The sequence below is a fragment of the Chaetodon auriga genome, unplaced genomic scaffold (assembly GCF_051107435.1).
Source record: "Chaetodon auriga isolate fChaAug3 unplaced genomic scaffold, fChaAug3.hap1 Scaffold_241, whole genome shotgun sequence".
In the NCBI taxonomy this organism is placed as follows: Eukaryota; Metazoa; Chordata; class Actinopteri; order Chaetodontiformes; family Chaetodontidae; genus Chaetodon; species Chaetodon auriga.
In genome coordinates, this window is record NW_027482002.1 from 17,768 (window position 1) to 31,004 (window position 13,237).

The window sequence follows — 13,237 nt, forward strand, 5'->3', positions numbered from 1 at the left end:
TTGCCCCCGAGAGCCCGTGCCCTTCGCAGTGCTCCCCCCAGGGGCACTACGCTTTTACCTAAACCTACCCTAACCCTAACCCTAACCCCAGTCAAACCTTGGGAAGAGAAATCACTACAGAGAAATTTTAAGGCCTAAGCTGCTCTGGACATATTGGGAACTTCTCGTTTAAACCAGCGACAATCTCAAGGTAAGTAAACAATACTAATTTCGTTGAATCCTGCATGGAAAATAATTTTACAGAGACTAGTGTAGCCTGCTTGTTATTCAGATAATTAGACATTTAGGCCTATGTTTTTTTTATTTTTTTTAATTAGAAAAAATTCAAAATACAATCTGTACACAGATAATATGTGGGAAAGAGAAGAAAAAAAACAAAAAAATACAAAAAAAAATTAAAACATACAATGAACAATGTCGCAATTGGTTTTACAACGAAATCAAGCCAAGGGGGTTACATTTTTTTTATTTAGGCCTATGTTTTCTGGAGATCAGACGACTCAGCATGTCGTGCCTTGCGTGGTGCTGTGACGTCACAGGCAAAGCCTCGCGCAACAGGTGCTTCACTTGCTTGCACGCAGATTCTTGTCGTCTCTGGTCAGTGACTGTTTGCCCCTCAGAGTGAAACTTTCCTGTCGGATATCCAACCTAAACACTGTTGTCAAAAGTTAGAAGGTAATCTATACCGAAGAATCACCCTCCCTTTCTGTTCATTCAGAGTTAAAGATAGCTGAAGAGCGGTCGTTTAATATTTTACTCGACGTCAACTTCATGTTACCAGACAGTTTGGTTAGCCAAGCTAGCTAATCAAGTATACCAGCAGAGCTGAATTAATACAGCTGAAGCATACTCAACCGTCAGGTTAAGTACAAAGCAGTTTATTGTCAAGAAACGGTGTGTTTTCATGTTGTAAATTGTTCTATGAGCGATTACTGTTATCCTTGTGCTGCTGCAGTTTCAAGCAGCTAACAGAGCTTTAGCAGCTAAGCTCTCCGCGCCCTTTTCCCAATTCCATTTTGCCGTAGTGGTGCAAATTGAACACCATTGAATCATACTCAATCGTCGGTTAAGTCAAAGTCCAATGTTGTGAAATGATACATCGTGTCTTGATTTTATTTTACACTCGTTGATGGCCAGACAACTATGAAAGTTGGTGCATTTGCTTACTGTTGGCAGATAAGAGTTTTTTTTTTTTTGCCTGTTTCAAGCTCCCCTTGCCATGATTCGTTTGTCGTTTTTGCGGGAGAACATTGCAAACGTTGAGGGGTTATGTGTTGCATTTAGGATTCACAGAAGCGAGCCACACTGTGTTCATGTTGTGAAATGATACATCGTGTCTTAATTTTATTTTACACTCGTTGATAGACAGCTATCAATGTTGGTGTATTTTTTTTTTGCTTTTGACTGTTGGCAGATAAGAATTGTTTCGCCTGTTTCAAGCTCCCTTTGCCATGATTCGTTGTCGTTTTTGCGGGAGAACCTTGCAAACGTTGATGGGTTAAGTGTTGCATTGTAGGATTCACAGAAACGAACCACGCTGTGTTTTCAGGTGTGAGAGTACTAGTTGCAGGCAGACATTTTGCACATATGCATCATTTAAGTCTCACTTCTATAGGAAGCACAATGCCACAACATCGTCTGTTTATGCCAACACAGCCATTGTGTCTAATTTTGTGTGCGCTGTGTCACTTTGCTCAGACCGATTTCAGACTGTGCAGGAACTTCTTGTACACTTAAAAAAACATTTAGTGGAGGGAAGATCTGTTAAGTGTCCAGTGGCAGGTTGTCCAAACACATTTACTGTGAGGTCATCATTTGCAGTGCACTTGTCTAGGAAACATCCAGACTGCTCAGTGAATAACATAAATGATCTTTACAGAGAAATCACACCGTAGTCCTCTGCCACGGCTTGTGAAGAGGTTTCGCAGACGGATGAGATGGATGAGGCAGCAGATCTATCAGTAAGTACTGAACCGACACAGGTTTTTGATGAAATCTTTCTTAGGAGTGTTTGCCTGTTCTGTTTAAAACTACAAGGTCAACTGCTGCTTCCAGATTCAACAATACAAATAATTGTTGAAGAGATGCAAAATCTACATGAATTAGGACTTGATTACACTTTGAGCAAATTACACTCTGTCATGAAAGATGAGTTAAATCTTACTGATGATGTGATGGGGAAAGTCTCTGATTGTATTAAGGATTCTGATCTGTTCTCCTCATCTCATAAAGGCCCACTGAGAACAGCCTACACGAGAGCTCAGGCATTCAAACGGATGTTCAAATATGTAGAGCCCAAAGTAGTAAGATTAGGATATGATGATGATATGAGACAAAGAAATGCTTATTACATACCTGTAAAGCAAACAGTGACTAACTTACTAGAATCACAATTTTGGAAACATTCTGTGTTGCAACAGACTACTGAAACAGATGCACGTGTCCTTGGTGACACTTGTGATGGACAGGCCTTCAAGTCCAATCCGTTCTTCATTGCAAACCCAGGAGGCCTGCAGCTTATTTTGTACCAAGATGCATTTGAAGTAGTCAATCCTCTCGGCTCAGCAAAAAAAAAAGCACAAAGTTCTCGCTGTTTATCTTTCTGTTGCGAATTTGCCAGTTCATGTGCGATCCAACACAGATCACATGTCCCTAGTCTTGTTGTGTGGAGAAAATGATCTAAAAAAGTTTGGATGTGCCAAAGTATTTGCTGACCTGATCTCGGATTTGTCAGATTTAGCAGAAAATGGAGTGACTGTAGGAGGGGAAACTGTCCTTGTACTGTCTTTGTACTGTATAGCTGGGGATAATTTAGGGTCACATGGCATTGGAGGGTTTAACGAAAATTTCACGTCTTGTTATTTTGCAGGTACTGTGAGGTAACCAGAGACGAATTTAAGAAAGAACCCAATCTTTGCGGCCAGCAAAGAACTGCTGATTCCTATGACGCTGCTGTCGCCGCTCTGTCTGAGGAGAACAGAGACGTCAAAGGAATAAAAGTGAGGTCAGTTTTCAATGATGTGCCAAACTTTCATATATGCCAACCCGGGCTCCCACCATGTTTAGGCCATGACATTTTTGAGGGCGTGTTGTCCTATGACCTTGGTCTGTATTGAATTATTTCATCAAGACCAAGAAGTGGTTCACATATACCCTTTTGAACAGGCGAATCATACAATTCCAGTTCAAAGGTTCAGATGCTCTCTCCAAGCCTTGCACTGTCCAGTCTGGTGCACTCAAACTCTCTGGTAACGCGATCCAGAATTGGAATTTTTTGAGGTTGTTACCTGTTCTAATTGGCGACAAGGTGCAAAATGCTGATGATGACGTGTGGCAGTTGACTCTCCTGCTCAAAGATATTGTTGATCTAGTTTGTGCGCAAAAGATTTCAGTGTCACAGATAGCTTACCTTGAAATCATAGTTCAGGAATATCTGGATTCAAGGACATGTTTGTTTCCTCATAGTACTCTCAAACCGAAACACCATTACATGAGACATTATCCCTCACTAATCCTGAAATTTGGCCCCCTTATTCGACTGTGGACGATGCATTTTGAAAGCAAACATAGCTATTTCAAGTGATGTGCCAGACATTTGAAAAACTTCAAGAACATTTGCCTCACTCTTTCTGAGAGGCATCAGATGTTCCAGGCATATGTCTCGGCAGGACCAGGATCTAGTGAGGTACTACAAATTAAAAATGGTTGCGCTTTTATTCCCAACCTTTACAGTGAAGCTGTCATTCATGCTGCTTCTGAGTTTGGATTTTCAGAAAGGGATACTGTTGTCTCAACAGAAATTCAGTACAGAGGTACAACCTACAAGAAAGGGGATTTTTTGGTCTTAAACGAGTCTCTGGAATTTGGGAAGATTATCATAATTCTAACTAAGGATGATGCTGTGTATGTTCTTATGGACTTGCACAAATCCGTCTTCCTTCCCAAATACCATCTGTATGCCATTAGACCGCAAAGTACAGCAATGAAGTGTGTGAACATACAGGCCTTGCTAGATTTTTACCCACTGACTTCATACACCATCGATGCACACAGAGTCATCCCACTGAAACACAGCGTTTTGTCCATGTGATTTTTGCAATGTTTGAATGATGAGTTTTATGTAGTTCTATTTTTTGATTTTCAATGTCTGTAGTCATATTGGGCACAACTTTAACTTCAATATGAATAGTAAATGTAGTAAATCAGTAAATCGGCTACATTTTGTAAATATTTACTTATGCATCTTAAATGAAATTTGTACAGATGTCCAAATCATTTCTACATTCTGCCATCACGGAGGCCTTGCCTGACCTGCCAGATGCTACAAGGGAGATCTTGGAGGAAACTCTCCAATCTCTGGGGGTAGAGACCCCTGATGACTTCCAGTTTTTGAAAGAAGATGATTTGTTGTCAGCCCTGAGGCCCATACAAGCCAGGAAGCTGGTTGCTGCATGGAGTCTGAAATGTAAGTTTAACGTCATTGTTCAGCATCCTGACTGCTTGGTGGTTTTATGATGTGATCTGTTCTCAACATTGTTATGAAGTTCAATTAAAATGTAAAACCATTCATGTTATGTCTGTTTCGTGTATGTGCATTTGTAAAGGTCCGGCCCAAGAAAGTGGTTGCCTTACTGCCTCACCAGGACCTTCCCAATCCATGATGTCTCTGTCGCCAACGTCATCGTCGTCCAGCAGCTGTCAGAGCCCAAGTGGCAGTTTTCCAGAGTCATTCACAATACCATGGGGACAGTTCCCAGAGGCGTTGACACAGGCTTTGGAGAGGGAAAGGCGTCCAAATCCAAGTCTGAGGAAAGAGATGGTCAGAATTGTGGTCCGTGAAATGATGAAAGTAACCACGTCTTTAAGCAAGAAGAATGCTGCTGATGTGGCTAAGAAATTGGTGGCTAAATACCCCAAGTCCCTTCAAGATGTGATTGAGGGCGACGTAATTGGCACAGGGTATGGCTCCCTCGTGAAACAAATTCAAAATCGGATCGAAAATGTGAAAAGACCTACAACACCAAAAATTAAAAAAAGAAAATCACATGACTCTGACACTGACGAAGTCCCACCTGAAAAACGTGCAGCGATTCAAGACACCTATGGGTGCATCCGTTGGCATGTGAAGTTTATGCCCCTTGGGGAAACGGCCGAAACCCAGCAGGAGAAGAAAGATGAGCTTAAAAATCTGTTCAGCCAGAATCAACAAAGCCCAGGTCCTTTGAAAATGCTGATGAAGTCCACATTCTACAGCCAGCGAAAAGACGTGAACCAAGGGAAAGACATGAAGTACCTCCAGGAAAACTGGCCATATTGGTTTCATGAAATTGGCATGAATGTTCACTTCAACGAGCTCACTGGAGTTGACCTGAAGGAAACCTTCTTGAAAAATGTGGAACAGAAGGGGGAACGGCTCTTGCACTTCATGAAGACAGTTGCTGTCAACAAATCCAAAAGATTCTACCAAGCTGCAACAAAGCTACAGATTATGATGGGAGAACAGGCAGTCAGCACACAGGTCACAGAGATGGTGCTGCTTCTTCTGGCTTATTTTGACGAGAGAGATGATGTGATGTTCCATTACGTGGAGGACACTTGCCTGGCTGGAGAAGTGGTCATGGACCGAGTTCCCTTGACTCCAACGATTGTTGTATGTGGTAAGTTAACCTTACTTACCTGAGTTGAAGAGTAAAGCCTGACACATACCGTGGATGTTGACTATAATGAATTCACCCCTTTTTTTTCTGATGGTGTGGGTTTCTTGGTACGTACTTGTTTTCACCCTTGATACATGAGTTAGTGACTGACGTGAAAATGTAAACTTAATTTCTGGATTATTTTAATTTTCTTTCTTTTTTTCTTTTAAGGACAATCCTGCTTTTCTTCCAGAAGGATGATGCTGTGTGTGGATCACGTCATCGTCAACGAGAACATCTCTTCCTTCATCTCCTCCTTGTGCATGATGTTTGGCTCGTATTACTGCTTCAACATCCATTACCCAACTGCACTTGCATCAACCCTGGAGTTTCTACAGAGGTAAGTTTTTTTTTTTTTAAATTTATTTATTTAATTTAACCATTGTTATGCTCTATTTATTGAGTCATTTCGCTGAGTTTTTATCCAAAGCAATATGCATATAAATACCTACAGGGCCTATGCTGCCCTCGCACTGTGTTCCTATCTTGAAGAACTAGACAGGTAGCTAACAGTAGAATGATTGCATGTTTGGAAGTGCTTTCATCCTTTTCTTATTCAGTACATTCACTCTCTACAACTGCAAGAAAATAAGAAACGTGCATACATTTGACGTACTAAATTAATCACCCACAACATAAATCCACATCACAATCATGGCCCCGTGTTGAAATCTATTTCTTTCTTGTGAATGAACTGGTAAAGTTGCCACTTTCTGTAGCCTAGTCAGTTGTGTCTCACCTTGGCTATAGCCTACGTTATCATTTTCATCTTCTGAGAGAGTAAAAGCATCAGAGCGAAGAGCAGCACCACTAATGTCTCCATATACTCCATGTTTGTTTACCGGCCACTTCTTTTCTCGCCACCCACGTCTGAGTAGCCGGTTAGTAATGGAAACGCAGGCTGACTCGAGACCACAACTCAGTTCGAGTTAAAACTTTGAATAGAAGGCAGAATGGGGCCAATCTCCCCCAGGCAGATTACTAACCAACCCATTAATGTATGGCTTGAATGGTATTATTGACTTTTCTTAAATAGTAGAGACCCAAATTTCTACCTGATTTTCCTTGTGATACAGTAGAAATGTGTAACATGTTTTGAACTTGTATAGGGGAAGCCAATTATATCACTCAAACCATACATGTTCTGCTTCAGTCCTCTACTGTGGATGTGCAAAAACAGAGCTCAGGAAGAGTTATGTTCCTGTAATTTGCAATTTATGGAAATGGAAATGCATTATCTACCTCGAACATGTCATGCGAAATGTTAACGTTCTGATTCATGTTGAGCAAAAAAAAAAAAAAAAAAGAAAAGAAAAAAGACAGTGTCTCTGGAGGCCCCTTTGCTCCCTGCCTACCAATAAAGTATTAATTAAAGGAAAACTGTAACCTCACACTTATCCTTTCCTTTGTTGTTGTGGAGGCAGTTGTATCATGTATTTGTGTTTGTTTATTATATACATGTGTTTCCTCTGTCTTCTCTGTATTCCTACATGTTTCTTCTCTATAAATCCAGAGAGGGGGACCAAAGTGGAGCGAACCAGTGCTACGCGATTGCATGTTAATGCCAGAGTCCTGACGTTGATTCAGGACCTCTCAGACCACGAATGGCGATCCATTTAAAAAGGTACTAGTGCTAGTGCAACTACGTTCTTTGATTATTGACTGACTTTACAAATGAAATTAATGGGAGAGACAGTGGGAACAGTAACTGTACTGTACTGTTGCTATTGTCCTACTCATTGTCTCGGGACAGTGCCAATTGTCCAGAGACGGCAACGCACTCTACCACGATGCTACGCATTATCCCGAGACAATCAGGCACTGCCCCCGTCCTGAGACAGCCAGGTATTGTCCCCGGGGCAACCAGGTCCTGTCCAGGGGAGCGATGCACTGTCCTAAGAGAGTTGGGCACAGTGCCTGACTGTCCCAGGACAGACAGTGCTGGCTGTCTCAGGACAGTGCCTAGTGTCCAGACAGTTCATACTGCAGCAACAGTACAGCAGTTATTGTTTCCAATGCTACTGATTAATTGAGATTATTGTGTGTGTGTGTGTGTGTGTGTCTTTATTCCCTAGGTGTCCTTTGAGTGACCACAGCAGTGGATGTTTCCCTAGATGTTCTTCAGGGTGTTGTTCTAGATGTTCCAGCCCATGATTGGTGAGCCATTTAAAAAGGTAGGCATGTGATACTGCTACTGCTACTGTTGTCTTTGATTATTGACTAACTTAACAAATGAAACTAATGGAGATCCTGTTTGTGTTTCTTTCTCTTCTCTATTCCTTAGGTGTCCTTTGAGTGACCACAGCAGTGGATGTTTCCCTAGATGCTCTTCAGGGTGTTGTTCTAGATGTTCCAGCCCATGATTGGCGAGCCATTTAAAAAGGTGGGCGTGTGATACTGCTACTGTCATCTTTGATTATTGACTGACTTAACAAATAAAACTAATGAATATCCTGTATGTGCTTCTTTCTCTTCTCTTCCCATAGGTGTTCCTTTGAGTGACCAAAATACGGGGGTCCTAGTTCAACTGAGGCAAGACTTCTAACTTCTAGATGTTCCCATCCATGATTGGCGAGCCATTATTAAAGGTGGGTGTGATAGTGTTACTGCTACTGTTGTCTTTGATTATTGACTAACTTAACAAATGAAACTAAGGGAGATCCTGTATGTGCTTCTTTCTCTTCTCTATTCCCTTAGGTGTTCCTTTGAGTGACCACAGCATTCATATCTCCACTGTTTTCAAAAATAAACTTGCATTCTTTAGAATGATTCATTGACTAACGAGTGGTTTGTTAACAGCCTATCTTCAAATTAACATTTAGAAGTAATTTGAAGCACTGCAGATAAAAAGTAAAACTGTATTTCATGCGTACATGTCCTGTTGATGTTACGGATAAAAACTGGTAGCTGTGGTTGCCAGAATAATCCTGTTAAAAATGCAGTTCATACTGTATGTAAACATTACAGAACAACTTGTACATTTTACATCCTAAAACTGCTTATTTTACATGACCCGTTGTTTTTATGGATAAAAACTGGCAACAGTGGTTGCCAGAATAATCCTGTAATAAATACAGTACATACTGTATGTAAACATTACTGAACAACTTGTAAATTTTACATCCTAAAACTGCTTATTTTACATTGAATCCTGCTGAAATGTTCATGAAGTCCTTGTTAATTGTACATTGAATATCCGTAAAATAAACAACTATGTATTGATTATTGTACATTGCATACCTGTAAAATTTACATTTAGTTATCATTAATGTTACATGGAATCCCAGTGAAATGCACTAGTTATTCTGTAATGCTGTTTACGTTTTATTGTATTTTTAACAAGATTATTCTGGCAACCACTGTTGCCAGTATTTTTCCGTAAAAACAACGGATTTTTTTTTTACAGTGTAGATATCAAGTCATGGATGGCAGGGAATTTCCTACAGCTCAACCAGGACAAAACAGAGGTTTTAGTTATAGGTCCTGAAGGCCAGACTGAGAAACTTTTACCAAAACTACAAGATTTTAAACCAACCCAATCTGTAAAAAACCTGGGCGTGATTTTTGACTCTGAGCTGACTTTTATCCCACATATCAAAAATATAACAAAGATAGGCTTTTATCATCTTAAGAACATAGCCAGAGTCCGCCCGTTTCTCTCTCAGGCCAGCACAGAGGTGCTAATGCATGCTTTTATTTCCTGTCGTTTAGACTACTGTAATGCCCTGCTCTCTGGTCTTCCTAAAAAGAGTATTTCATACCTCCAATTGCTGCAAAACTCAGCCGCACGCGTGCTGACAAAGACCAGAGGGCGGGCCCACATTACACCAGCTTTACAGTCGCTGCATTGGCTCCCTGTCCGCTTCAGGGTCGACTTTAAGGTTCTTTTACTAGTTTTTAAATGTCTTAACGGGCTTGCGCCCTCTTACTTATCTGACCTGCTTTTACCATATCAACCCTCGCGGACCCTGAGGTCCTCCAACACCGGCCTTTTATCCATACCAAAAGCCAGAACAAGAACACATGGTGAGACGGCATTTAGCCACTATGCCCCACGCCTGTGGAACAGCCTGCCGGAGGGCCTCAGGACTGCAGAGACTGTTGACATTTTTAAAAAAAGGTTAAAGACACACCTTTTTAATCAGGCTTTTAATTGACTTCAAATTCTTCTTATGTTTTTATCAGTTATCTTATGTTGATATCTTTTATTCTGATGTCCTATATTTTGCATTATTTTACCCTATTTTATCTACTTTATTTATTATCTTATGAAATTCTCTTCTTTTAACTGTTTAATTTATTTTTTATTTTTTACTTTAATTCCAGTGTTTCCTCTGGGGGGTACTCCACACTGAGAGTTGTGTCTGGTCTGCTCCGGGGGTGCTGTCCTCAGGCCCCATCGGCCCGGCTGGTGGGGGGGCTCCCTACCTTGGTGTGGGGACTCACCGGTACGTCAGGGTCGGTGGGGCCCGGGTGCCGGTGCCCCCTGTGCTCATAGCCCGTGATGACTCCTCTCGGTGTGGACGGCCCCAAAGGTGGCATTCTCCTCAATCCTCAGTGCCTTGCATGTCTCATTACTCCTGCTACTGTCTGTGGTGAGAATGTGTGCGTGTGTGTGTGTGTGTTTCTGTGTGTGTATGCATGTGGTTGAGGGTGTGTGTTAGTACATGGGGGGGGTGGGAGGGTTGGGTTTTTCGTGTTATTCTGTTTTTATTTATATTGTTTTTAACTCTTGTAAAGCACTTTGTGTTGCACTATGTATGAAAAGTGCTATATAAATAAAGTTTGATTTGATTTGATTTGTTAGGCTGGGTTGAGGGATCAGAGGAGAGAGAGGAGGGGTGAGGGGGGTATTTTCTTAATTTAGGCATTATGTTTAGTATTTCTTTAGCTAATTAGGTAGTTTCTTTAAACTGTATTAGTATTTGGGTTATTTGTATTGTTTGTCAATTGTAAATATTGTTTAATTGTATATATGTTTTAGAATCAGGGGGAGTGTTATTATGATTGGGCTGGTGTGGGAGGAGACTTAGGGGGTAGAAAGGCCAGGTGAGAGGAGCAGTGAGTGTGTGTGAAGGTGGGGGACAGGTTGTGTCTTCTCTCCTCTCCTCTGCTGGGCTGATTACTGGAGCGTTTGCACCTGCCCACCTTCTTTGTCTTTTGGAAGCTGCTGCATGTGTGTAGGACTCTGTACCCTGACTTTTGGACATTCAGTAAAGAGGAAAAAAAAAGCCAGAGCTCTGGAACGCAAATCCTGTTGTCTCATGCTTTTTTTTGTTGCCATCTTGCTCTACACCCTTCTGCCATCGGTGGTCCATCCAGCAAGTAGGGGGTTTTACCACCCAAATCCTACAGCCGCTCTTTCTACTTACCAGTTTACCATCAAGTACAGAGCAGGGCAGGCCAACCGCGATGCAGACAGGTTATCCCGGCGGCCTCAAGGTCCACCCCTTGAGGATGAAGCTTTCCCTAAAGAAAGAGAGAGAATAGAGGACATGAGAAAAACGACTCATAGAGACAGGAGGTGACATGGGTAATGAAGTGTTCACTGCATTATGTCAGCATCATCTTGTGATGTTTAAAGGTGAACGCTGTCATCATTCAGAGCAACCTGTCGTTGCAGAGTCTCTTGTTCAGAGCAACCTGTCGTTGCAGAGTCTCTTGTTGTCGACCCTTCTATAGTGCCTGATGTTTTCGGTGAGGACACTTTACCATCCATGACTAATTCTGACTGGTGTAATGCTCAAAATAATGATCCATCTATCTCACGTGTCATCACCTTTGTGAGAAGAGCTGTAAAACCCAGTTTCAGAGAGACAAACCTTGAACACCCTGATGTCAAACTTCTTCTCAGGGAATGGAAAAAAACTCGAACTCAGGGATGATGTCCTGTACAGGAAGTGGTCTGAGCAAGGCGATCTTGTCTATCAGTTGGTCTTACCTGAGCAGTTCAGAGAGAGGGCACTGCAGGGAGTGCATAATGATGTTGGCCATCTTGGTTCTGAGCGTGCACTTCATCTTGCTCGTGCCAGGTTCTACTGGCCACGGATGGCCGGAGACATTGAGGAGAAGTGCAAAAGGTGCGACCGTTGTTTCAGGAGGAAGGCTGTGCCTCAAAAGGCCGCGCCTTTGGAGAATGTTTCCGCTACTTACCCGCTTGAGCTTCTTTGTATGGATTATCTATCTCTTGAGCCAGATAACAGAGACACGAGAAACATTTTAGTCATCACTGACCACTTTACAAAATTTGCTGTGGCAGTGCCAACTAAAGATCAGAAAGCCAGAACTGTTGCAAAGGCTCTATGGGAAAACTTTATTGTTCACTACGGGTTTCCCAGTCGTCTGCTCAGCGACCAGGGCAGAGACTTTGAATCTAAAATAATCAGAGAACTCTGCACACTGATAGGAACAGACAAAGTCCGTACCACACCATACCATCCCTGGGGAAACCCAGTGGAATGGTTTAACCGGACTCTCCTTGGTATGCTAGGGACCCTGGAAGAGAGAGACAAATACCATTGGAGAGATTTTGTCAAACCCTTGGTCCACGCATACAATTGCATGAGAAATGATACAACAGGCTATTCCCCTTATGAACTAGTGTTTGGTAGGCAGCCCAGACTGCCAATTGATCTAGTCCTGGGAATCCACCCTGATATGGGGAACCACAAGACCCACTCAGAGTATGTTAAGGGCCTTCGTCAACGCCTACAAGAGAGCTACTCATTAGCTACTAAAAACTTCCAGAAGATGGGAGGGAAGAACAAAGCTAGGTTTGACAAGAGGGTCAGAGCAGCTGAACTCTTAGAGGGAGATAGGGTCTTAGTGAGAAACGTGAATATCAGGGGGAAACACAAACTGGCAGATCGGTGGGAACAGAAGATCCATGTTGTTGTCAGACGGATTAGAGACAGTCCCGTTCATGTAGTTAAACCTGAAACAGGGGAGGGGCTGCACCGCACGTTGCATAGAGATCTTCTTCTGCCGTGCAGGTTCCTACCTGTGACAGAGATCAAAGAGCACAGTTCTCCCACTGACACATCAAAGAAGATGAGACTGAGGGACAAAACGACAAGAGACACACAAGGGGATATCATAGTGTGTACTTGTTTTGTTTTGTTTTTCATTGCATGTTGGCTAATGGCTCTCTCTCTCTCTCCTCGCCTGCAGTGGAGGTGTGGCCTGGTGGTGCTGCGGGTCTCCAACACACCTGGGGCAGATCTCCACTGATTGCGCCTTCACTTAAGCAGCTTGGCAGCGTTGCCACGCTGCCAGATTGTTGATGCTTTTCGCTGAGACTCTCCAGCCATTCTGTTCCTATCGTTGTGCCTTAGCCTGTTTCCCTAGACTTGTCTTGTCGCTATTTGAGCTGTGCCTAGTTGCACTAGTTTAGTTTGTTTCTGTATTTTCTGGTAGTGATACTCTTGGTTGTTCGTAGTCCTTAGCTCGCCACGGTGTAGTGATCGCTTTCTTAGTTTGGCTGATTTTATGTTCTTTGAGCAATTAGTATTTCCTTTGTTCTTGCTAGAGTTATTGTTTTC

General features: G+C 42.3%; 1 protein-coding gene across 2 annotated transcripts; it reads left to right on the forward strand.

The window, feature by feature from the left end:
* The first annotated feature begins 5,172 nt into the window (after positions 1-5,172).
* Positions 5,173-13,027, forward strand: LOC143317753 (uncharacterized). Of its 2 annotated transcripts, none has more exons than XM_076725762.1 (7): positions 5,173-5,657; positions 5,868-6,036; positions 7,210-7,320; positions 7,772-7,870; positions 7,981-8,079; positions 8,183-8,284; positions 12,867-13,027. In XM_076725762.1, exons 1-3 carry the CDS (start codon positions 5,228-5,230, stop codon positions 7,256-7,258), a joined length of 648 nt encoding a protein of 215 aa, XP_076581877.1. In that variant the 5' UTR covers positions 5,173-5,227; the 3' UTR covers positions 7,259-7,320; positions 7,772-7,870; positions 7,981-8,079; positions 8,183-8,284; positions 12,867-13,027. The 2 variants fall into 2 exon arrangements, with proteins under 2 accessions (XP_076581877.1, XP_076581876.1); XM_076725761.1 differs by lacking the exon at positions 12,867-13,027 and adding an exon at positions 8,394-8,845.
* Positions 13,028-13,237: the final 210 nt, after the last annotated feature.

Excerpts from the sequence above, each read along its gene's own strand:
- LOC143317753 (XM_076725762.1), top strand. The coding sequence starts at position 5,228 with ATGCTGATGAAGTCCACATTCTACAGCCAGCGAAAAGACGTGAACCAA. Across the intron at positions 5,658-5,867 it reads TCCAACGATTGTTGTATGTG|GACAATCCTGCTTTTCTTCC; the intron begins GTAAGTTAACCT and ends TTTTCTTTTAAG. Across the intron at positions 6,037-7,209 it reads ACCCTGGAGTTTCTACAGAG|AGAGGGGGACCAAAGTGGAG; the intron begins GTAAGTTTTTTT and ends CTATAAATCCAG.